Source organism: Chlorocebus sabaeus, chromosome 21 (assembly GCF_047675955.1).
Source record: "Chlorocebus sabaeus isolate Y175 chromosome 21, mChlSab1.0.hap1, whole genome shotgun sequence".
NCBI classification, from domain to species: domain Eukaryota; kingdom Metazoa; phylum Chordata; class Mammalia; order Primates; family Cercopithecidae; genus Chlorocebus; species Chlorocebus sabaeus.
Genome location: NC_132924.1, coordinates 112,589,143 through 112,614,003, shown reverse-complemented (window position 1 = coordinate 112,614,003; position 24,861 = coordinate 112,589,143). Strand labels below are relative to the sequence as shown.

General features: G+C 50.8%; 1 protein-coding gene and 1 pseudogene across 1 annotated transcript; both read right to left on the bottom strand.

Moving 5' to 3' along the window:
• Positions 1-209: 209 nt before the first annotated feature.
• On the bottom strand, positions 210-22,005 carry CLEC2L (C-type lectin domain family 2 member L). The gene is made up of 5 exons (XM_073008666.1): positions 21,807-22,005; positions 9,310-9,384; positions 5,422-5,588; positions 3,114-3,214; positions 210-1,011 (listed from the first exon to the last, which is right to left on the bottom strand). Exons 1-5 carry the CDS (start codon positions 22,003-22,005, stop codon positions 900-902), a joined length of 654 nt encoding a protein of 217 aa, XP_072864767.1. The 3' UTR covers positions 210-899.
• Positions 11,441-11,765, bottom strand: LOC140709581 (enhancer of rudimentary homolog pseudogene; annotated as a pseudogene).
• Positions 22,006-24,861: the final 2,856 nt, after the last annotated feature.

Here is a 24,861-nt window from a genome sequence, read left to right as displayed (position 1 = left end):
CTAGCAATGAAGGAGCTGGAATGGCCACCTAAGAATACCTTAAAGGCTTAGCAACATGAAATGATCCCCTATCCTCACACACCGCTATCTGCTGCACTAGAACAGGTGAATTTTGTGGTGGTCCCCACAGACTGGCACCCAGAGATGTGCCCCTCGCTGTCCCTCCCCAAGCTCTGACTCTGGAACAAATGGCAGCAGACTTCTCTGGACACGAGTTATTAACTCTTTATTCCGTTAGTGACCAATACAACAGCACCACGGACACAGCAGGGGCCCTGCCTGAGGACCTAGGCAAGGCAAAGAAGGGGGACGCAGGGGACCTCTGGGGCCCAGGGCTGGCCTGGCCTAGGTGAGGGGGAAGCTTTCCCAGCCTGCCTCCGCCGGCAGCCATGAGAGAAACCACTGGGGAAGCGGAATGAACAGTCAAACCACCTGTCAATGCCCCTCCATCCCCAGAGCACCAGGGCTGCAGTGAGGAGAGGGCTTCTAGGGGGCCAGAGAGAGATCTGTGGGGTGGCTCAGGGTGGACACTGAGCTTCAGAGGGGACAGTGTGTGTGCGTGCGTGTGCGTATGCATGTGTGTGTGCGTGCGTGCGTGTGCGTATGCGTGTGTGTGTGCGCGTGCGTGTGCGTATGCGTGTGTGTGTGTGCGTAGGTGGGCAGATGCCTACACTACTTAGCATATGAGATTTAACTGCTGAGCCACACGACCTGCCTGGAGACAAAGGAGGCCAGGAACCAGGGACTCAGAGCGCCAGGGCCTGGGAGAGGGGCCTGGGGCAGAGGCCACCCACCCCACTGCTTGGTCTTGCAGAGGGCAGGCGGCTCCGCTGGAGCAGGTCTCGGGCAGACACCTCCCACAGGCCTGGGGGGAGGGGCCACCTCTGGCCCCACCCACCTCACGTATAGGCCATCTTGCTGCACACCCAGGGCCGGGTCATCAGACACTCCGTCGACACCAGCCTGGTGGGCTCCACGAAGACACACTCCCCTGGACCTGCGATGGTGAACCTGTGGCCAGGAGAGAAGACCAGGCGTTTATGATCTGGGACATTCAGCCCAAAACCCAGTGGCAGGGGAGGCCATGGAGGCCCTGAGGCCTATCCCTCCCTCACTTTATCACTGGAGCTGCCTTCTAGGACATTTGTGCTGACAGACTGTTCTAGCTTGGCATCCCATTGTCTTCATACTCTGTGCACCGTAGCTTCAGCCACCCCGGCACGCCGCTCAGACACTTCCTGGACACACACACACTTCCCCATTCTCCATGTCCTTGCAGAGTTGGCTCACAGGTCCCAGGCTCCATGACACCCAGTTCAGGGCCACTCTCTGCCCACCCTACCTCTCCACAGTCCCCTGCCTGCTCTGTGGGGCACTCCCACAGCCCCCTGGGACCTCTACCTGTCTGTCCACACAGGTCCCCAAAGCAGCCAGCTCCCGAGCAGCGAGCTCTGTGTCCTCTCATCTTGGCACCCTGCAATGCGCAGAGTCGAGCACACAGGAGGAGCTCCGCAGAGCTGGCTGAAGTCAGCTACCCCTCACAGGTTAGGGGCCAGCGGCAATAACCCCAATATGGGCTAACTGAGGCTGTGTTGCCCAGGAACTCATTGACATCACACACAGACCTGTGCGGTGGGAAGATTCCCCCCTACCTAAAATCACCCCTTTCCAGCCTCAGAGGTTTCTTCTTAACCTTAGTTGTTCACCCAGACCTCCGATCCCTGCCAAGGTTGGAGGTAGACCCTCACAACAGAGGGCATTGGAAGGACCCCAAGAAAGAGTGCAAGGGAAAGAACCTCTGCAGTGTCTGAGAAATGTGGCCAAAGGCCCCTTGGTTGCCAGGTGGTCAGGATGCCACAGACCCCAACCTGCAGGGCTCTGAGAGCAAGAAGCTTCCAGAAAGGCAGGGAGAGGGGTGGAAAGTGCAAGACCTGCTCAGCCACTCTGAGAGCAGACCTGAGAGGGGGACAGGAAAGGGGGTGAGAAACGGAAGGGGCACTGAGGCCAGAGTAAGGGGCAAAAATGAAGAGTGCTTGCGATAAGGAAAAGGAGGAGGAGGGGAAGCATCATGAATGCCCCTGCCTCCAGGGCTGCCATGGGCGTGACTGCCTAAGCCACCCTCAGGTGGGAGGGCAGCTGATGGCCACCTCTGGCAACCAGGAGGATCCGAGGGTCTCAGACGCCCTTCTGCTTTAGCCCCTGCCTTGGGGATGCTCACGTGTCATCATCATCGGGTTAGGAGCTGTGTTCTCCACCCCACCCCATGTCCTCCCGCTGGCACCTCAGAGCCTATTCCTCTAGCCACAGGGTCTGTTCTGCGGGTCCCACTCCCCTGTATGCACCTCCCTGCATTTCTCTAGGCCCAGACCACTCCTTTCCCCAAGCCCCACACAGTCCCCACTGTACTGCCACAGCCACACATCTGCCACCCACTCCACCCATGACCATCACCCCCACACCACACACCAGACCCTGCATCACACACTCATTTCCACACCACGTGAGTCTTACAAAACCACCACGGCACACGCCACCACCTCAGCAGTGCCCCCTCCATCAAGAGATGCGTTCGCCAGGAAAATGTGGCCTAGAACACTTCCGGGTGCCTGCCTTCAGATCCCCTTTCTTCCACAGCTACAGTGCTTAGGTGCCACGTGGCTGCCCAGGACGGAGGCGCATCTCCCATCCTCCCTTGCGGCCAGGTGCGGCCATGTGACTAAGTTCCGGCCAATGGGGTGAGGCCATCCAGGACCCTCCCTCCCGTTCGCTGTCCCGTTGGGGCTGAATGGGATGTGGTTGTGCCAGTGTGGAGCTGAGAAGCGCCAGGCTGCACAGATCGGGGACTCAAGGGTGGAGAGACCCTGGGCCAGACACTGGGAAGCTCCGATGGCTTCACAGGGCAGAGCCACCACGCCAGGCTGGACTTTTGTGAGAGAGGGAGAAGTACAGGCATTTTCATGACTGGGTCTCTGGCGCACGCTGCGGGACCCCGAGACTAGTATCTCTAGCTAGCACAAAACCAAGGGCTTCTCTCTTCGGGAGCTGTGTCCAGGGGGTGAGTCAGGCCTTTCTCAGTCTAAGCTCGGTGGCCAGAAGATGAAGCCTCAGCTCACGTGTCTGGATCAAACGGGTCCCCGTTGACCCAGTGGAATTCGTCCCCAACTCTGCGTAGTCCAATCCAGGGCTCCCTCCGCGTGAACTTGAACATAAATTCCTGCACCGAGGAAAGAGGGACACCTCAGGGTCAGATGCGGTCTCCTGACTGCTGTCACATCCCAAGACAAACCTCAGCTTGGAAGATACTGGCTCTCGGGAGGTACAGACGCCAGGAGAGTGACTGCTGTCTCGATGCATCCCGAAAGTGAGGAGCTAGGCTTACAGGTTCCTCCGCAGTCACACTGCCAGAGTTCGGCTCCGGGCTGCTCGCTGACCTCACAGCAATGGCCTCCGACAGCTTGAAAGGGACCCTGGCTCTGTGTGCACGCCCACTGGCCAGGAAGGCCGTACAGGGCTTGCCCTCCTAGCTCAGCAGGCCAGCACTCCTGATTTGCAGGAAGCTTGGGGATTGCCCATTGGATGGATGATCTGGGACAAATCTCAATGCTCAGGTTGGTTGTCCTACCTGCAAATTTCTGGGACTTTCCCTGCAGACTGGGGATATCATACTGTGTATCAAAGGCAAACAGAAGTGATTTTTAGATTATCTTCTATTTTGGTTAACACCACCGTCAACCTCAAAATCCAAAACGGCCAATAGACTCCATTAATTGTGTTTCTTTCACGTTTCTGTTGCTAAAACTGTTTTGGATGTTAAATGAGAGACCATATCCTGATTTGGATCTTTAGAAAATGACAATGTGTTTTTACATTTCACAATGCATTTATAATTGTAATTCTTTTTTCCTTTTTTTTTTTTTTTTTTTTTTTGAGACAGAGTCTCGCTCTGTCGCCCAGGCTGGAGTGCAGTGGCACGATCTCGGCTCACGGCAACCTCCCTCCCAGGTTCATGCCATTCTCCTGCCTCAGCCTCCAAGTAGCCAGGACTACAGGCGCCTGCCACCACTCCCGGCTAATTTTTTTTCTTTTTTTTTTTTTTTTTTTTTTTTGTATTTTTAGTAGAGACAGAGTTTCACAGTGTTAGCCAGGATGGTCTCGATCTCCTGACCTCGTGATCTGCCCACCTCGGCCTCCCAAAGTGCTGGGATTATAGGCGTGAGCCACTGTGCTCAGCCAATTCTTTTTTTTCTTAAGAAACAAGTCTTGTGGCTGGGCACAGTAGCTCACACCTGTAATACCAGCACTTTAGGAGGCCTAGGCAGGTGGATCACTTGAGGCCAGGAGTTCGAGGCCAGCCTGGCCAACATGGTGAAACCCTGTCTCTACTAAAAATACAAAAAGTAGCCAGGCGTGGTGGCACGCGGCTGTAGTCCCAGGGACTCAGGAGGATGAGGCATGAGAATCGCTTGAACCCAGGAGGCGGAGGCTGCAGTGAGCTGAGATTGCACCACTGTACTCCAGCCTGGGCGACAGAGTGAGACTGCCTCAAAAAAAAAAAAAAAAAAAAGAGAGAGACAAAGTCTTGCTATGTTGCCCAGGCTGGCCTTGAACTCCTGGGTTCAAGTGATCCTCCTGCCTCAGCCTCCTAAGTAGCTGGGACTACAGGCACGCTCCACCATGCCCAGCTAATTTTCCTTTTACTTTTTGTAGAGCTAGGGTCTTACTGTGTTGCCCAGACTAACTTCCAACTCCTGGGCTCAAGTGATCCTCCTGCCTCAGCCTCCCGAGTAGCTGCTACTAGAGGTGTATACCACATCACCAGCTTTTTTTTTTTTTTTTTTTTTTTTTGAGACGGAGTCTCGCTCTGCCGCCCAGGCTGGAGTACAGTGGCCGGATCTCGGCTCACTGCAAGCTCCGCCTCCCGGGTTCACGCCATTCTCCTGCCTCAGCCTCCCGAGTAGCTGGGACTACAGGCGCCCGCCACCTCGCCCGGCTAGGTTTTTGTATTTTTTAGTAGAGACGGGGTTTCACTGTGTTAGCCAGGATGGTCTCGATCTCCTGACCTCGTGATCCGCCCATCTCGGCCTCCCAAAGTGCTGGGATTACAGGCTTGAGCCACCGCGCCCGGCCATCACCAGCTTTATAATTGGTAATTCTTATGGTTTATAATACTAAGTGACCTCAACCAGTGGGCCTTGGATTGAAATAGGTGGCCTTGACAATGGAAGTGGAAACTGGAGCCACTCATTGATGTGCTCAGACCGTGAGGTCTTCCTGCACCCCCAGTGGTTATGCAGCAGGTGGTGGCTTTGGAGACGTGTCACAGGGAACACTGCATCCTTTAGGATGTGACTGTCCCCTAGAGTCAAGGTTGAGGGCCCTGAAGGTCCCTTCCCCCGCCCCCCTTCACCTCGGCACACTCACCAGCTCCTTCTGGCTCTGAATCACAGCCAGCACTGCCTCATGGGTGTGGCAGTACTGCCTGCCTGTGTTCCAGTCTCTGGGTTCCTCAGAAAAGAAGTAACACTTCCTTCCGTAGAGCAGCCAGTCCTCTGGGCAGGGCGCCTCGCACTTGATGCAGCCCTTGGAAGCTGCAGGGAAGAGACCGGCTTGGCCCTGCCCGCCCCACTCCCCGGCCAGAGTCCCACTCTGCTTTCTGTGGCTCCCTCCCCCACCTCAGCTTTGGCATCCTCCAGGGACACTGCAGGCGTGGCTGTCCTCTCCGGTGAGCACCTCTCCTGGTGCCTGGAGGTAAAAGGGTGGCCACTAAATGAATGAGAAAGGGGACAGTGGGAAGCCTGGCAGGCGTCACCACAAGGGGACATGACAGCGGCACAGCTACTGGGTTAGGATCTCCTCTGTCTCCAAACTCCCAGAGGCATGGAACGCCAGAAACTCAGACTGGGAAGAGACCTGGCAGCTACGTGTCCTCTCTTTCCAGCTAGGCCAAGTACCAACAGCAGGACAGACTGCCCGCTATCATTAACCATGCCCACATTAGCTACCAAGGCTGCCATTCCACCACTGAACTGCTGGGAAGTTCTTTGCATTTTTTATTTTCTTAACCCCCTTGCTGTTAGTGTGCATGGAAAGTTCTTAAATGTTGAGTCCCAACCTGTCCCCCTGTGACCGAGACCTGCTGGTCTAGGATCTAGGCTCTGGAGTGACCCAGAGACACCCGTTCTGTCTTCTACCCCCTACTCAAAGAAGCACACCAGCCTGCCTCATCCAGGTTGAAACAGGTGCCATCTCTCCTGATATTCCTGGCAAGGGTTGCTCTCCATCCTGCCTGCTCACTGCAATGTCCCCAGGTTACCACTGAATCGCTGCCACCAGGACAGACCGGGACACATCAGATGTGGCTCTATCAGCAGCGACAGTGACCACCATGCTGTCTTCCAGTTGTCATGGGATCTCCAGTCTGCAGACTGCTTCCGTGAACAGATCGGCGGGTATGTGCATACATGGACTTTTCTGGGAAGGGAGCCCGGAGCTTCTCAAAGGGCCTCCTTGCCAAATGGAATTAATCCACAATCTTAGATTGTTTTCATATGATCTGATTCTAAGCCAGGTCTCCCCCAGTGTCAGAACATGTGAAAATAACTTCTTAAATCCAAATGCAGAACCTTATATTTATTTCTTCCACATTTATCTCATTCACTCTGGCTCATCATTTGAGTTTTTCAAGATACATTTTAATCTTGATTTCTTTCACCCATCTGTCATGTGGGATTGTGTTTTTGGATTGTGTCAGCTGCAAATTCCATAAGCATACTTTTTGTTTGTTTTCATACAAGTGATTGATTAAAATGTAGACCAGGACAGAGCCAAGAACAGGCCTCTGGTACTCAAGCCCCTAGGGATCTCCAGCCACACAGACACCAATTCATTCATCGACACCCCTTGGGCATATATATCTGTTCAATGAGATGCAAGTCCACCTGGGAGTACTGACCATGGTGTGGTTACATCTCACATCTCAACTGCTTTTCCGCAAGGATCTCCTAAGAGACTGTTGTGCTTTATTGAAATCATATTAGCTATGTCTACACATTCTCTGGCCTCCCAACCTAGTAAGAGGATAAAAGAAAACTGATGTAAGAGGATAAAAGAAAACTGATTTAATTTGTAGGAATTATTCTAGGTGAATTTAAGCTAGACCCAGTGGTTACCCTTTTTTTTGTTTGTTTGTTTGTTTAAGACAGAGTCTCTTCTGTTGCTCAGGATGGAGTGCAGTGGCACAATCTCAGCTCACTGCAACCTCTGCCTCCCGGGTTCAAGCGATTCTTCTTCCTCAGCCTCCCGAGTAGCTGGGACTACAGGTGCACACAACCATGCCCAGCTAATTTTTGTATTTTTTGTAGAGACAGGGTTTCACCATGTTGGCCAGGCTGGTCTTGAACTCCTGACCTCAAGTGATCCACCCACCTTGGCCTCCCAAAGTGCTGGGATTACAGGCTTGAGCCACTGCACCCGGCTGCCATATCCATTTCTAAACACTCAGAACCCCTGTCCTTGTTATACAAGCCCTATAGGGGAGGGTTTGGTAGGAATTGATAATCTTGGTGGAATTTTCCCCCATTTTATGGATTCCACCTCTGGTCTTACGGCATTTCTCAAAGATTAAAGACAGAGGCACTAATATCATTTTTAGAAACCCTTCAGAACCTACAATACACTTGTATTTGAATCTCTTAAAAGTAATCAGATTCCCTGTTCATATAGCCTCACACGTTCTTAGTTGCAGTTTCTACCTTTTTCATTTATCCAACCCTGTCAGTTCCACACACTCTCTCTGTTTCTCAGGCCTCTCCCACTTAGAATGTTCTATTCCCTTGATAGGGTCCAGAATATGCCACCCTAAAATATGCCACTTTGACATATGGATCATTTTAAGCTGAAGGCAATTCAGAATCAACAGGAAGAGTTCTCTACCCTCTCATCTGCCAGAAAGTAGGGCATAAATTTCCCTTTGGGGAGGGAGCTGCCCTACTCCCCATCCCTCACCCCATACCCTCCCATACCCCCACTGCCCACCCTAAACCAGGGAGGGAAGAGTGACTCATCATCAAATATGCCAAGGAATCAACACCAAGATTAGTTTGCATAAGCAAACCTTACTAAAATAGCCTTTATCTCCTGTTGTTCCTCCGTGTATTTCCTAGTCACTTCCCTTAATTTACCAGCCCTTGAAACCCAAGCCCTCTTTCCTTTGTTAAAAAGGTGTGTAAGCCCCTGAGTCTAAATTCTTCTTTGAGTTTCACTTATTATCTGTGAACTCCCATGAACATAAATATTAAGAAACATTGGGTACCTTTTCTCCTGCTAATTTGTCTTTGATAGTTTAATTTACAGGCCCCTAGACACTGAACTTAAGAGGGCAGAGGAAAAGCTTTTTCCTCCCTAGCACTCTCTACCTCCTCATCTCTGGGAAGCTCCTATTCATTCTTCAGGGTTCATTGCACATGTGTTTTCCTTCTGGGAAGCCACTGGGCAGTAATACCTCTATTATTGCACTTACCCCTGGACACAGGAGACAGTGTCATATTTGTCTTCTTTTTAACCCTAGCACTTAGCCCAGAGCTTAGCACACAGCAGCACTCAATAAATGTTTGCTGACTGAATGTGATGTGTGGGGTTTTTGTTGTTGTTGTTGTTGTTGTTGTGGTTGTTGTTGTTGTTGTTGTTTTTGAGACAGAGTCTCTCTCTCTCTGTCGCCCAGGGTAGAGTGCAGTGGTGCGATCTCAGTTCACTGCAACCTCTGCCTCCCAGGTTCCAGCAATTCTCCTGCCTCAGCCTCCCAACTAGCTGGGGTTACAGGCACCCACCACCACAGCTAGCTAATTTTTGTACTTTTAGTAGAGACGAGGTTTCACCATGTTGGCCAGGCTGGTCTCAAACTCCTGACCTCAGGTGATCCACCCGCTTCAGCTTCCCAAAGTGCTGGGATTACAGGCGTGAGCCACTGTGCCTGACTGAATATGATCCTTATTCCCAAACCATCTCCTCCAAGAAGCACTGTCTTCCTAACCTACCCCAAGTTTGTTCTGAGTTCTCACAGCACTTAAAAAATAATACCTAAGTAACATCTCCACTCTACCTGCATGGCTTAATAAAGGGGACATGTATAGTCTGTGTGTGAATATATTATTTTAAGCTAAAATCTCAACAACTGACACTATGTATTTTCTACTTACTTAGTCCCCCACAGGATTCTTGGAACGTCTAGACTGTTTCTTTAACTAATTAGATGTGCTTTTAACAAGGAATGTGCAAATTGAATTGCATAAATGCTCTGACATGCATGCTCACCCAAGATGCTCATCACCACCAAGATGGCGAACAGAAGGACCGCAATGGCACCCAGCAGGAGACGTGTGGTGGTGTCTAGGAGAAGAGAGAGGGGTTCAACATCCCACCGCCTGTCCCACTGTCATCCCACCACCAGCCCTATATCCTGCTAATGAGAAACGGGGAGGTAGAGCCCAGCAAACTGTGTTTTGTTGTTGTTGTTGTTGTTGTTGTTTTGAGATGGGGTTTCACCGTGTTGGCCAGGCTGGTCTCGAACTCCTGACCTCAAATGATCTGCCCGCCTCAGCCTCCCAAAGTGCCGGGATTACAGGTGTGAGCCACCACACCCCGCCAACAAGCTGTGTTTAAACAAGCTCTCCAGGTGATTCTGATGCAGGCTGGAGTTTGCAGCCCCCTGATGTAGAGCGCAGTTCTGATTCTGTGAATCCCCGGCTTGAAACCCTCCCTGCCGGGCTACCCACTGCTCACAGAATCTTTAGTGATGGTCAGAGCTTTCCACCTTGAATCTCCTGCTCTTCTCCATGCGGTCGCAGGTTTCAGCCACATGGGTTCCTCAAAATAACCCATTCAGCCCTCACAGCCCTGCTACTGAATCTTTGCTCCCGAAGTCTCCTCCTCCACCTCCTCCCTAGATACTTTCTAAAACTCGCCCACCTCTACACCATCCGTCCTCTTCCTGATCCTCTGGGTTCTCCCTTTGTTATTTTCATTTATTTATTTTATTATCATTTAACATTCTCATTTTATATTTAACAAGAGAAACCTTTTAGACTTTATTTATTTTTTTTTATTTTTTTATTTTTTTTGAGACGGAGTCTCACTCTGTCACCCAGGCTGGAGTGCAGTGGCCGGATCTCAGCTCACTGCAAGCTCCGCCTCCTGGGTTTACGCCATTCTCCTGCCTCAGCCTCCCGAGTAGCTGGGACTACAGGCGCCCGCCACCTCGCCCAGCTAGTTTTTTGTAATTTTTAGTAGAGACGGGGTTTCACCATATTAGCCAGGATGGTCTCCATCTCCTGACCTCGTGATCCACCCGTCTCGGCCTCCCAAAGTGCTGGGATTACAGGCTTGAGCCACCGCGCCCGGCCAAAACCTTTTAGACTTTAAACCTAGGGTATTTTAAGAATTTGTTAAGTTATGTGTGATGAAAATATATAACATAAAATTTGCAATTTTAACCATTTTTTAGTGTACAGTTAGTGGCATCAAGTACATTCACAATGTCGTGCAACCATCATCACTGTCTGTTTGCAAACTTTTTCATCATCCCAGACAGAAGTTCTGTCCCCTTAAACAAGTCCCATCCCTTCCTCTCCTCAGCCCCTGGCAACCACCCTTCTCCTTTCTGTCTCTATGAATTGGACCACTCTAGGAAGCTCATATAAGAGGAAACATCCAGTATTTGTCCTTTTGTGTCTGGTTCCTTTCACAGCATGTTTTCAAGGCTCATCCATGTTGTCACATACGTCAGAACTTCATTCCATCTTAAGGCTGAATAATGTTCCATTGTATAGCAAGACCACGTTGTGTTTATCCATTCATCTGTTGGTAGACATTTGGGCTGTTTCCACCTTTTGGCTACTGTGAATAATGCAGCTAAGAACATGGTGTATGAGTATCTGTTCAAGTCCTTGCTTTCAATTCTTTTGGGTATGTGCTTAGGAGTGGAGCTGCTGGATCACATGGTAGTTTTATTTGTTTTGTTTTTTTACTAAAGAACACTTATTTATTTTTACCACAACTTTATCTTGAGGACATGGCTAAACTGTGTTTCCACCCTCCCCCCCTGCAACTTGAAGAAGGGTTACTACAGTGAATGTTATGCATTCCAGCTGAATGGACTGGAACCCAGTTGGAGACTGAAGGACTGGAACCAACATTAACTAACAAAGAACAACTTCCATCTAAATCATCATAAAAATGTTTGAGTGAAAAAAAAGAAAAGAAAAAAAGAGGGGGCAACAGGGGTTTCTGATTGAACAAGATCCTCACATTTCATCTAATACAGTCAATCTTGGCTAGAGTATAACAAAGTGGAAACAGGATTACTATGATACAAAACTTCCACTACAGCACACTGTACACACCCGTGTTCCAAGCCCACCCCCATCCCCCAATGCTTCCAACACAGTTATTTCTCAGCCTGTTGAGCCTGCCGATGAAGAAGCATGTAGATCTTCTCTTTAATCCAGTCTTTTTTTATAAGGCTGGTATGTCTGGGTATCAGCTTGGTAAACCAGGCAGCTGAAGTCTGCCAGATCATTGATGAAATCAAACAACTGACTGATGTCATATGTGATAGAAGGACTGTTGGGATTCATTCTTTTCCCATGTCTTCATACATTTCACAAACGCCTTCCATGCATTCATTCACAGATTCGTAGTCAGCATAAGTTCTGCCTTCTGGCCTCTTGGTAGTCTGTACCAGCAAAATGGTGTGAGACATCGCGCCAAACTCTCTTTGTTACAGCCGCTGCCGACACCGCCGCCGCTCCCAGTAGTTCTTTCTGAGGAACCACTAACTCCATCACTGGTTGCATAACTTTACATTCTCACTAGCAATAGACGAGGGTTCCAATTTCTCCACATCCTCACCAACACTTGTTGGTTTGCATTGTTTTGATTATGGCCCTCCTAGCAGGCGTGAATTCCCTTTACAACTTTGTTTGGATTTTTTTTTTTACCATCTTAACCGTTAAGTGCACAGTTAAGTGCAGTTACATTGTTGTGCACCCATTTTGAAAGTGTTTTTTTAGTCAATGTTATACATAAATCATAGATGAAAACACTGTCTCTGCAGCTCAGTGTTTGTCTGTAAACTGTTACTTGTCCATCATGATAAAAGTGCCAAAATTGAGAGGAAGAATCTGTAGCAATTCAGCATTACCCATATCCAAGTGCCTGTTGCTCGTTATTCATTTGTATTGTATTTTACAAAGGATTTTGAAAAGAAACCTGTTTCCTTCACCAAGGATAGTCTGAAAAGCACAGATTTAAGGAATCAAGAAATTCTAATAGGTTTCATTTAAAAAATAATAGTGCAGAGCCCAGTGGATCGCGCCTGTAATCCCAACACTTTGGGAGGCTGAGGCTTGAAGTCAGGAGTTCGAGACCAGCCTGGTCAACATGGTGAAATCTTGTCTCTACAAAAATTACAGAAATTAGCCGGGTGTGGTGGTGTGTGCCTGTAATCCCAGCTACTCGATAGGCTGAGGCAGAAGAATCGATTGAACTCAGGAGACGGAGGTTGCAGTGAGTCAAGATCACATCAGTGCACTCCAATCTGAGTGACAAAGCAAACTCTGTCTCCAAAAAATAATAATAGTAGTAATAACATTGCTCCTTCCCCAAAGCCAACCATTTTCAACTCTTTTAGCTGATTCTTTTGGTATTAGCTCCAAATTTCTAAATGCCATGTGTATGTAAATACTTCTAGATTTTTTTCTGTTTTAGATATAATTTATTGACTTCCCATTATAGTGATGCAGACTTAATTCTCTGCATTACCAGTCTACCCTGACCACTCACTCCCTCCCTCGCAATACCATAGTTTGTATTAGCTTGATACTTTGGTGTTATATTCTTAGGTCAGTGTAAACAGTACTCTCAGCAAAGCCATGCCGTGTGCTATGATCATGTCCACAGAACTTCGTTTCCCTGTTAATCCTGGTCTTCTTTTCCCTTTGCTCAGTTTCTGTATGTGTATCATATTTCAACGCCAAAACTCCTCTTCCATGATGAGACAAAATTGGAATTTCTCTTTCACTTTGGTCTTAGTTCAGTCTGCTACAACAAACTGTCATAGACTGGGTGGCTTAAACAACAGACATTTATTTCTCCTGATAGTTCTAGAGGCTAGATCAGGGTGCCAGCATGGTCAGGTTCTGGTGGGGGCCCACTTCCCGGCTTGCTGACAGTCACTTTTTTACTGTGTCCTCACATAGTGGAGAGAGGAAGTTCTGGTGTCTCTTCCTCTTCTTATAAGGGTAGTAATTCCATCATGGGAGCGCTCCCTCATGACCTCATCTAAACCTAATTACCGCTCAATTACCCACCTCAATATCATCACGTTGGAGGTTAGTGATTCAACCTATAAATTTGGGGAGGAAACCAACATGCAGGCCATAATGACCATCTTGAAGAAATGTCCCTTGGAACTTTCTGACCTGCTCGAATCTGACTAGTTGCCTTCTAAGCCCAGCTGCCATCCAGGGTCTCCCCACACCAGCAGTCTGAGGATTTATCTGCCCCTCTCCTATGTTGACTCCTCTGTTCCTTTTCTCCCATGCCTTCCCCTTCCTTGGTTTACTCCCTCATCTTGGTGAAGCACATCATCCAATGGCTGCCTGAGGAAGGGTAGAGCCAAAGCATTGCACTGCACAAACCCGAGGAGCAAAGATTCTCATTGTGTTCCATGGTGCACTGGTGAATGTTGCTCGTGGAATTGTGAACCCAGAGGACTAAGTATTATAGATCGAGAATAATTTTCCTTCAGAATTTTGAAGGTATCACTTAATTGTCTTCTAACTCCAGTGTTGCTTTCAAAAAGTCTAGGTCCATTCTCACCCATGATCCTTTACAACTGCTTAATTATTTTCTTTCTAGATGCTTTTAGGGTCTTCATCGCACAATGTTCTAAAATTTCATCATTGCGTGCCATGCCTTGGTTTGGTCTGTTTCATCTACTCTAGTAGGCCCTTTCAATCTGGAAAGTGGTATTTTTCAGTTCTAGGAAATTCTTTCTTTTCTTTCTTTCTTTTTTTTTTTTTTTTTTTGAGACAGAGTCTCGCTCTATTGCCCAGGCTGGAGTGCAATGGCATGATCTCAGCTCACTGCAACTTCCACCTCCTGGGTTCAAGCAATTTTCTTGCCTCAGCCTCCCAGGTAGCTGGGATTACAGGTGCCTGCCACCACACCTGGCTAATTTTTTGTATTTTTAGTAGAAATGGGGTTTCACCATGTTGGCCAGGCTGGTCTTGAACTCCTGACCTCAGGTGATCCACTCGCCTCGGCCTCCCGAAGTGCTGGGATTACAGGCATGAGCCACTGTGCCCAGCCAGGAAATTTTCTTTAATTATATTATTGATGATTTCTTCTCTTCCATGTTTTGTTTTCTTCTGGAAGGCATAGTCTTCAAATGTTGGATCTCTTAGATTGGTCCTCCAAATTTCTCATCTTATTTTCCCCTCTTGCTTGCTATCTCTGCCTTTTTGCTCTATTTCCTGGAACATTTTCTCAATGTTATCATCCTACCCTTCTACTAAGTTCTTAATTTCTGTGACTATATTTTTAATTTCCAAGGTTTGCTTGGTTTTGTTGCTGCTGTTCTATGAATACCCACTCTTAAAGAATCCTATTCTTGTTTTAATGATGCAGTACTTTCTCTTATCTCTTCTCTCTGAAGATATGACTGACAGGTTTTTTGGAGGGGTGGGGAAAATGAGCAGAAAGATTATTTCCCCCTGTATAACCTCTGTTTTGGTCTTGAGCTTCCATGTTAGAGACTTTCCTTAGTGGTCTGGGGACCACCGTTATCTGTTCATGATTAAGGCAGGAAGACTAATGACTTTGTTGGAGCCTCCAAGCCCATAGATGGGGGCTTATTAGCTGTGGGGGACACAGTAGAGTGATCTGGCTGGGATGATCCTTGGGATTCTCTGAATGCTTATTTCATTATGTTTTTCCTCTTGGATGGATGAGAGTCCATGGAGGAGGCTTTTCTGTTTTCTCCCCTAGAGAATACGGGCTAGCTGAGGGAAGAGGCTGGGACGTTGTCCTCAGCATTCAATATGTAAATGTTGGCTTAGTTGCTTGCTCTCAGGGTGGTGCTGTCTTTCTTTTTCTTTCTTTCTTTTTTTTTTTTTTTTTTTTTTTTTTTGAGACAGAGTCTCACTCTGTCACCCAGGCTGGAGTGCAGTGGTGTGATCTCGGCTCACTGCAACCTCCTCCTCCTGGGTTCAGGCAATTCTCCCACCTCAGCCTCCCAAGTAGCTGGGATTACAGGCGCCCGCCACCATGCCCAGCTAATTTTTGTAATTTTAGTAGAAACAGGGTTTCACCATGTTGGTCAGGCTGGTCTCAAACTCCTGACCTCAGGTGATCTGCCTGCCTCGGCCTCCCAAAGTGCTGGGATTACAGGCGTGACCCACTGTGCCCAGCTGAAGCCCTCTTGAGAGATTTCACCCCAGGTTCCTGCCAGGGCTGGGGAGAATCTGTACAGAATGGGAATCTAAATCCTCCTTAAAGAAATTTTCAACCAGTCCTCCTGTTCTCAGCCCCATCTTCAAGCACTGCCACCAACCCCTGAGCCTTAGGAGTCCTCCCGTGAGGCTCAGGTGTCTCCTGTCCTCTCTGGACTTTCTCAGGTGGGGTGAAGTCAGTTACCATTTATCCACTTGCTCCTTAGCTCTCTATTTTGTTGCTATTTTCTCTCTTGTTCTTGTCCTTATGGCCTTTTAAAAATCCCTTTGCTGTTTGGTTTGGTTTGGTTTTTTTTTTTTTTTTTTTTTTTTTTTGAGATGGAGTCTCGCTCTGTCACCCAGGCTGGAGTGCAGTGGCACAATCCCAGCTCATTGCAATCTCCACCTCCCAGGTTCAAGCAATTCTCCTGCCTCAGCTTCCTGAGTAGCTGGGATTACAGGCATGTGACACCATGCCCGACTAATTTTGGGTTTTTTTTTTGCTCACTGCAACCTCCGCCTCCCAGGCTCAAGTGATTCTCCTGCCTCAGCCTCCTGAGTAGCTGGGACCGTAGGCGCCCACCACCATGCCTGGCTAACCTGTTGCATTTTTAGTAGAGTTGGGGTTTCTCCATGTTGGCCAGATTGATCTCAAACTCCTGACCTCAGGTGATCTACCCACCTTAGCCTCCCAAAGTGCTGGGATTATAGGCATGAGCCACCGCATCTGGCCCCTTTACTGTTGTATTAGTGGGCTTCTGAAGGGAAAAAGAAAAAATGCATATGTTCAGTCTGCCATCTTGACCTGCAAGTCCAACAAACATTTCTAGTCTTTCCTATGGGCAAGGTCTATGTTGGCAAGTGACGGGGAGTCCTGGGTGGGTAGCTTCAGACGTGGTAAGAGCAGAGCCTTCAGCCTGCACTGGACTGGGCTCTCTCTATTCCTGCTCTGCTGTCCTTGGTGGCAGCTTCATCACAGTTCCCTGGAGCTACAGGATGGCTGCCTATGGTGAGCATGCTAAGTGCATCCTTCTTCTGCCTTCTATTAGCCTCTTCTCTATCATTGATGCTGTAATCCTTTGTGCACTGAAGATAAGAGTATAGCATCTGACATCACTTTGCCTGGGTTCAAATCCCAGCTCTGCCACTTTCTAGATGTGTACGGATGGTAAAGTTTCTTAGCCATGATTATAGTTCATTTTCCTCATCTTGAAAATGAGGTAATGATAATATCTATCTGTCTCTTAGAGTGTTATAGGAATTCAGTGTACAGTGCTTAGCACAGTGCCTGGCGTAATAAACTCTACTCAATCAACTTGCGGCAATTATGCGGGCCATCAGTGTGATGATGACCATCAGCCCTAGGCTCCTTTGGGGTAAGGACTGTGCTTTACTCACCTTCAGATTCCCTGAAATAGGGCTGGGTCATTGCCTTGCATGTTACAGAGCACCCACTGGGACTCAAAAACTATGCGAGAAATTTAGTCACACCAAATGACAACATCCTTGATCGACCTTAAATTCAACTGAGTTTGTAGGAAAGACCACACAGGGTAGAGGGATCGGTACATGTATCTCCAACACTGCCAGACCCGAGGTGCCTCTTCATTATGTCTCAGGGATAATTTCTCTAGATGCTGCACTGGACCATGCTTCCTCTGACTCTGCAGGTACTCCTTCCTTGCCTTTTCCTAGTGTCCAGTGGTTGCTGACAGACTTTGGCACTCCTTGGCTTGCAGCCGCATCACTCCAATCTCTGCCTTTATCATCACATGGTATTCTCTTGGTGTGTCTTATGTGGTTCGACTATGTCCCCACCCAGCTCTCATCTTGAATTGTAGTTCCCATAGTTCCCACGTGTCATGGGAGGGTCTGGGTGGGAGGTAATTGAATCATGAAGGCAGGTTTTTCCAAAATCATGCTGTTCTTGTGATAGTGAATAAGTCTCACAAGATCTGATGGTTTTATAAAGGGCAGTTCCTCTGCACACACTCTTGCCTGCTACCATGTAAGACGTGTCTTTGCTCCTCCTTCACCTTCCTTCATGACTGTGAGGCCTCCCCAGCCATGTGGAACTATAAGTCCATTAAATCTCTTTCCTTTATAAGTTATCCAGTCTTGGGTATGTCTTTATTAGCAGTGTGAGAACGGACTAATACAGTGCCCTTGTCTTCATGAGACCATCTTCCTATAAGAATTCCAGTTCATACGGGATTAGGGCCCACCCTACCCCAATCTGACCTCATCTTTACTACAAATAATCTGCCAGACTGTATTTCCATATGCAGTCACATTCAGAAGTACCAGAGGTTAAGACTCCAACATCTCTTTTTTGGTGGGGACACAACTCAACTCTAACAAATATCTAACTCATTTCTTGTTCCCTACTATGCCATGGCCCATATTAGATGGCGTTTAAGGGTGCAGTTTATTTAGGTTTCTAACTGTGTGTGATTTCGCCTAATATTAGAAAGAACAACTGAAAAAACCTGACTCCCAGGCCCAGACAAAGCTCCTATCATCCTCACACTCATATCCCAAAAAAGGCCCACGCTGCTGTCTCTAAGTCATCGGGGACACAGCCTGGCAAGCATAATCTTGACTTAAAAACTACCAAATGTGAAGTTTGGTAATTTTTAAATTTTTAAGAGGCTAAAAGCATGTGTGTGGTTTTGATCAGGAAGTTGTGGGTTTTTGCCTAATCAAGAAACTTTCAACATTAAAAATTCAAAATTGGTGAGCACTGAAAAATCTATAGGCTGAGGCACGCAGGCTCACTCTGTCCCCTCTCCCGTACCCCCAGGCCACTCTGCCCCACTGCCACTCTCAATGCCGGAAATATCCCCATCTCGAATCACCTCTCTTGTTCCCAGAACCCAGGCGGGCTCTCCGGGTCACCTTTTCTAGCCTCATACCCCAGGCTGGAAGGAAAGGTTCATACCTACAGTGAGAGAAAATACTCGATTAAGGCAACTTCTGTTTGACTTCCTGTTTATAAAGCTAGTTATGCATCTCAGAAAAGTCTTAAAGACCTGGGCTGTAATCCCAGCTTTCTGATTTAAGAAGCTCTCTGACTCATTTAACCCATAAGGAGGGAAAAACGTCAATGCTGGAGGTGGCAGGGCTGTCTGGGGAGCAGGGGAGGAGAGGCTGTGTGTGGGAATTTGATGATCCCCAGCTAGCCTCACCAAGGCTGATGTCCTTGGCCATGCAGGAAGGGGTCAGAGCCTTCACAACAGGGCTTTGGGACGTCCTTGGGCAAGACATTCAGGCTCTCAGTCTCGGCTCCCTCGTCTATGAAACAGAACACTCACCAGTCCCTTGCAAGGGGGAGAGGTGAGGACTGGGATGATGACTATGAAAGCCCCAGCACGGCTCCAGCACGTAGCAGGTGCTTGATGTGCATTGGAAACCCGGCGATAAAGGAGCAGAGACTTCTTGGAGGGTTCAGCTTGGTCAAGTCAGGAAATGTCCCATTTCTCTCAAGACAGGTGCTTGGCTAAGCAAGGGCAGCATAACCCTGGGTCCCCAAAGGGACAGATCCCTCCTCCCATTGACAGTGTTTCATTACGTGAACTCTGGACTCAGGTTTGGGGTGGGAAGCAGAATCAAGGGAGGCTGCCCAGAAGTCAAAGTGTTGCAGTTGGGCGTGGGCTCCCCTGGCAGAGCTGCAGGAGGCCAAGTCCAGGCAGTTGGGAAGAGGAGTCACCGTACACACAGCCCACACTACAGGGCCTCTGTCTACTGAGAGGTAGAAATCATGACCTGACTTAGCAGATGAGGAAACAAATGCTCCTAGAAGTTGGAAAGCCCACCAGCCTGTGGCAATGGAAGGCTCTGCCCCAGCTTTACCAGATGCTCTGCTTCCTGCACCTCCCCACACTCTCAAGCCCTGTCTTGGAACCTCTGAGAGAACACAAATGTGCCCAGGGCCCAGATTGGTACCTGGATGTTGCAGAAAGAATGAATGCATGCTGGAGACCAGTGCAAAAGCCAGCACTGGGCCATTGCAGCAGCACCCTGGAGAGGACCAGCTCTGCTCCTCGAGCTCCTCTCTTCTGCGTCCTCCAGAAGAGAACCCCTCCTTCCATCTGGGTCCTCCAGACCTGCCTCTCTCCACCCTGCCCCACCCCCAGTACTCCAGGGCTTAGTTCCCACATGGGACAGACTAGCTCTGGCCACCTGGCCCGGAACACGTCGTGCTCTGGGTCTGGGACACCTTTCCCTCTGTCTCCTCTCAGGCTCCTTTTCCAGGCTCCTCTCAGAAGACAGGAGCTTGGGGGTACCCAAGGAGACCTTCAGAGAACTGGCCGAGGGGAGGCCCCTGGTCAGACTCAGACTCCAGATCCTAAAACTCCTGCAGGAAAAGAAAGTAGGCCTGAGAGGCTGAGCACCCAAGGACCACAGGCCATCAGGAGCAGGACTGCTCCTGGGGAGTCCAGGGAAAGGAGGAGGAGGGGACTGCAGGTGGCATGAGTCAGAGAGCAAGGCAAGGCAAGAGGCCATGGTGAGGCAAGGCTGGACCACAGGAAGATGCTAAGCATGGGAATGGGCTTGACTCAGGGTCCCAGGCAGCCTCTGGGTGACCTTCCAGCTTGGTGTGTGGTCTCTTCTGCAGCCTGACTGGCAGGTGGGCAGCCCAGCCACAATGGAGAGGAGGAAGCCCAAAGGGGTAGAAGTCAGGGCAGGAGGTGGACAGGAACAGCAAACAGGAGGCATTGAAGAGCCACAGCAGCCCAGAAGCAGCCCTACCATGGGGGCTTCGGTTAAGGTTAGGACAGACCCTTCAGCAATGCTGACGAATAAATGAATGAAGAAACACAGGCAAGAGGAGGGAACAACTTCAAGAAATAGCTTTGGCAGGAGGGAAGTGTGGGAACACAGGGCCACTCCAACAGTAAAGCCGGAGACAGCGTCACAGGGAGGTGTCCCACCCCCTCCATCCATTCCACACAACTCTTCACAACCCACAGCTCTGCCACAGCTCTTCTCCTCGGTGACGCAACATCTTCGCCTCCTCCGTCCCTGCCACTGTCTGGGGGTCCAGCTTCAGAGTCTGCACAGCCCTTCCTGGGACAGTGCACGTCCCCTGGCCCACAGCCTTCGTGCAGAAGGCTGGCATTACCATCCCCACCTCACCACCCTCAGCAGCCCCCATGACCTGTCTTGGCCCAGGTGCTGGTTATGTCCCTCCTGGTGCACTGCCCCACCCCCTCCCTGAGCTCGAGCCTCAGTCCCACCCCTCTGGGCCACCACCAGTCCTCCAAAGACAAACCCACTGTCTCCACCCCTCAGCAGCCCCTTCAGAGCAAAGTCCAAGCTCCTGGGCAAGACCTGGCTGGCCCTTCACCGTCTGGGTCCTTCAGACCCGTCTCTCTCCACCCTGCCCCATCCCAGTACTCCAGGGCTCAGTTCCCACATAGGACAGACTAGCTTTGACCACCTGACCCGGAATCATCATGCTCTGGGTCTGGAACACCTTCCCCTCTGTCTCCACGCCCGCTCAGAGGTCACCTACTCCAGGAAGCCCTCCTTTTCTGACACTGCCTCCATAAGGATCCAGGTTCCGGGCTTCCCTAGTTAATGCTGCCCAGGTCCTCCTTGTCCCTTGCCAGGAGCACCCTGAGAAACACCCAAAGGGCCAGCCACCCTCTCACCAACTCTAGCATCTCCCACACCACACGCCGCCGGCGGTAGCTAATACGAGTTTCCTAAAAGAGCTCGTGAACTTGAAATCAATTCTCCACTTGGGTTCCTGCCCCCGCGGCAGGCCAGGGGTCCCTCCCTGAGGAAGTCTGATGGAGGAGTAGGTGTGACCCCTGACCTTGCAAGGAACAGCCTCTCGTGGATTCTCCACCCCTGCCCTGCCCTCCCCACATGCCCCACCAACACGGGGTCCCCGCGGCTCTCACAGGGGCGTGCACCACCTCTGGGGTCTCCAGCTTTCTTACTTTACTTGAAGCATGTTCACGGCCACAGATTCCGCCACCCTCAGGTGGGTGTCAGGCAGTGGCTGTCCCCTTCATGCGTGAGGAGACGAAGGCTCAGAGCGTGAAGCGCGCTCCAAGGTCAGACAGGGAGTCGCAGCAGCGGCGGGGTCGAGGCTGTGACTCGCAATGGCCCCCGGTTCCCTCCCACCCCACCCCATGAAGCGGCGTCTGGCTGCCCCGAAATGAATGATTCCGCCGCGTCCCGGCGCCGCGCTCCCAGCGCTCCCCTCTGGGACAGCGGCCAAGGTGACTCTCACCGCCTCCGGGTCCCGGGTCCGGCCTGGGCAGGGGTCCCTGGGCCGGGAGAGGGAGGCCGCTCCGCGCTTACCCTCCAAGGCCGCCTTCCAGCTGGTGCTGCCCTCGTAGCCCGACCCGGATCGCCGCAGTAGCCCCTCGGGGCCGCGGGCCTCAGCCTCTGCGGGCGAGCGAGGCCTGGGGGCGGCGGGGGCGGCGGGGGCGGGCGCGGGGCGCGCGGCGACCGGCGGCGGCGGCCGGGCCCGCGCAGGGGGCTCCCGGGGCGGCTCCATGCGGGGCGCTCCGCCGCGCCGCGCCCGCGCTCCTGCACCGGGGTGCGGGGCCCAGCCCGATGCGCACTCGGCGCTCCGCGCGCCCTGCGGGCCCCCCAGGCCGGCCTCGGGTGGGCTAGGACCGCGGCGCTCGCAGGCCGGGGCTGAGCCCGGCTCCCCGCGCCGGAGCCTCTGCGCCGGGTGCCGCCGCCGTGCGCTCAGCGCCTGCCCCACCGAGCCGCAGCCTCCACGCACAGCCGGGCTGGGGAGGAGCGCGGGGCGGCGCGCGGGAGCCGGGAGCCGGGAGCCGTGGACCCGGGCGGGGCGGGGCGGGGCAGGGCGGGCGCGGAGAGGGAGGAGGCGTGGAGGAGCGGGGACAGCCGGGTCCCCGACCTCGCCACCTGGGCTGGAGGCCGGATGCTGCCGAGCTGGGAGCGCAGTCTTGGAGCCGGGAGACCTGGTTCTAACTCAGCTCCACCTCCCCAGCCGCCTGCTCATCATCTGTGAAAATGGGAATAAAGTTCACCGGGACAGTGCAGGGAGGCTCAGGGAAGATGAGCGCCTTTCTTCCCGGCTGCCCCGGAGCCAGAGCAGAGAGTGGTAGGGACTGTAACTTGACCCTCAAACTCTTGATAAAGGAGAGAAACGTCCGAACGATGAGCACAGAGAGAGTAGAGTCTAAAGGAGCGAGCGAAGCAACGTTGCAGATTCAGTTAACATTTATCGAGCACCTCCTAAGCGCCAGGGACTTTCACATATATTAGCTGACAACGCCCCCAGGTAAGTCCAAGAAGTGGAATTTTGAGGTCGAGGACATTTCCGAAGGCGGCGCCAGGCAGGTATGTGCTTGGCGGGTGTCTGACTCCGGAGTCTTCACTGGCCCCTTGCCTCAGCTGACCTCGCGTTGCCTGAGGCCCTACGCCTCCAGCCCTGATCCTCTTTCCCCTCCACCATTCTCAGTCCCACCTCTGGTTCCTCTCTCAATCTACAGTTCTTCATCCGCAGCTCCTCCTGCTCCCTCCCCTAAATCCAATAGCCCACTGACTCTTGTCAATTCTCCTTTTAAAAATATTTTTATTTTTATTTTTTGAGACAGGGTCTCGCTCTGTAGCCCAGGCTGGAGTGCAGTGTCAAAATCACGGCTCACTGCAGCCTCGGCCTCCCAGGCTCAAGCGATCCTCCCACCTGGGTCTCCCAAAGTTCTAGGATTGCAGGTGTGAGCTGCCGTGCCCGGCCCGTTTTAAACTCTTAGTCTGCCCATTGCACTCCATCCCTCTAGCCACTGGCCAAGTACAAGCCAATGCCTTCTCTTGCCCGACCACAGCAGCAGCCTTCTAAGGGGTCTCCCAGCCTCCACTCTTGCTCCCTCCTTTCCAGCCCCTCCCACTCCGCACCCGCAGCATCTCCCTAAAGTGCAAACTGACCACTCTTTCAGGGGTCCCTTTACCTGTGGGTTAAGGCCATCTTTTTACAAGGCCTGAAGGTCCCTCATGGTCGAAGTCCTGCTCCTACCTAAGGCTTCCTCTCCTCCCACCCCTTATCTGCCAGCCCCAGACACACCCAACTATTCTGACTCTTTCCTCTGGGCCTTTGAACACTCTTCCCTCTGCCTGGAACCCATCTCCTCCTTGGTCCTTCTAATCCTCCTTGTAGCCCCCATGCACCCTAGTTTACCTACCAAATTTCTGCTAATGCTTCTGATTGCACAGTCTCTAGGATACTGCATTCATTCAGATTAGGTTCAGCAGACTACAACAGAAAACCCCAGTAAGAGTTTAATTAGAAAGAAGGGTTTTTTGTTTGTTTTGTTTTGCTTTGTTTTGTTTTGTTTTTTACCTGAAAGAAGTCTAGAGGTGATCAGCCCAGGGCTGGATTGAGAGCTCCAAGATTATCAGGGACCCCAGCTCTTTCTCTCTTTCTGCTCACCATCATCTTTAGTATATACCCTACATCTTCAGGGTTCCCTCATGGTCACACTGTGGCCATTGTGGTTCCAGCCATCACACCTGCACACCAGATTACAGAAAGTAGGAAAAACCAAGGGGAAAAGGGCATGCCTCTTGTTGAATCAGACTCCTTTAAAGAGTTTTTCTGGAACCCCCAGTGATTTCCACTTACCTTCCACTGGCCACTTCTATCCCAAGTAAGTCTGTGGAGTATAGGGGCAATTAGCTAAAGCCATTGCCACGCTCAATAATGCAGAGATTCTGACAGGAAGAAGGGGAGAATGGAAAATGTGCATGACCAGCAATCCCTGCCTCCTAAGCCTCCTGTGATCCCAGACTGTGGCACCTGTCCTTTGGGCCTTTGGAACACTCTCCACCTCTCTTCCCATAGCACTTGACACATCCTACTGTCATTGCTTGATCCCCAACCAGATGGCCAGCTGTGGCGTGAGGGCAGAGGCACTGCTATATCCCCCGTTCCTAGGGCAGTGCCCCATTGGAACACCAGGCCCAAAGCTTCAGACTTCATATAGGCACAAGGAAGCATCAAAGATGTTTGAGCAAAGAAAGGTCATGGTCACACCATGCTTTAGGAAAATTAACTTTGGTACCAGGTACAAAGCAGTTTGGGAGCAGATCAGCAAAGAAACTCTTGAATAAACCATTGACATAAAAAGGAGTAACAAAGGCGTGATACCAACGCACTGGCAGTGGAGCTGACCTTAGGAACTTCCCAGTCAATCACGACATCCAGGACCTATCGGAAGCAGGATCTAAGCCTCCTAGAGTCCCCGCGTGCCCTTGTCAACTTCCCTGCTCCCCTCCTGATGCTTTCTGGGATCACTCCCCAAATAAATTACTTGCACTTAAATCCTTGTGTCAGGGTCTGTTTTGGGGGGAACCCAAAAGATAATGACCCTTAGGGCTGTGA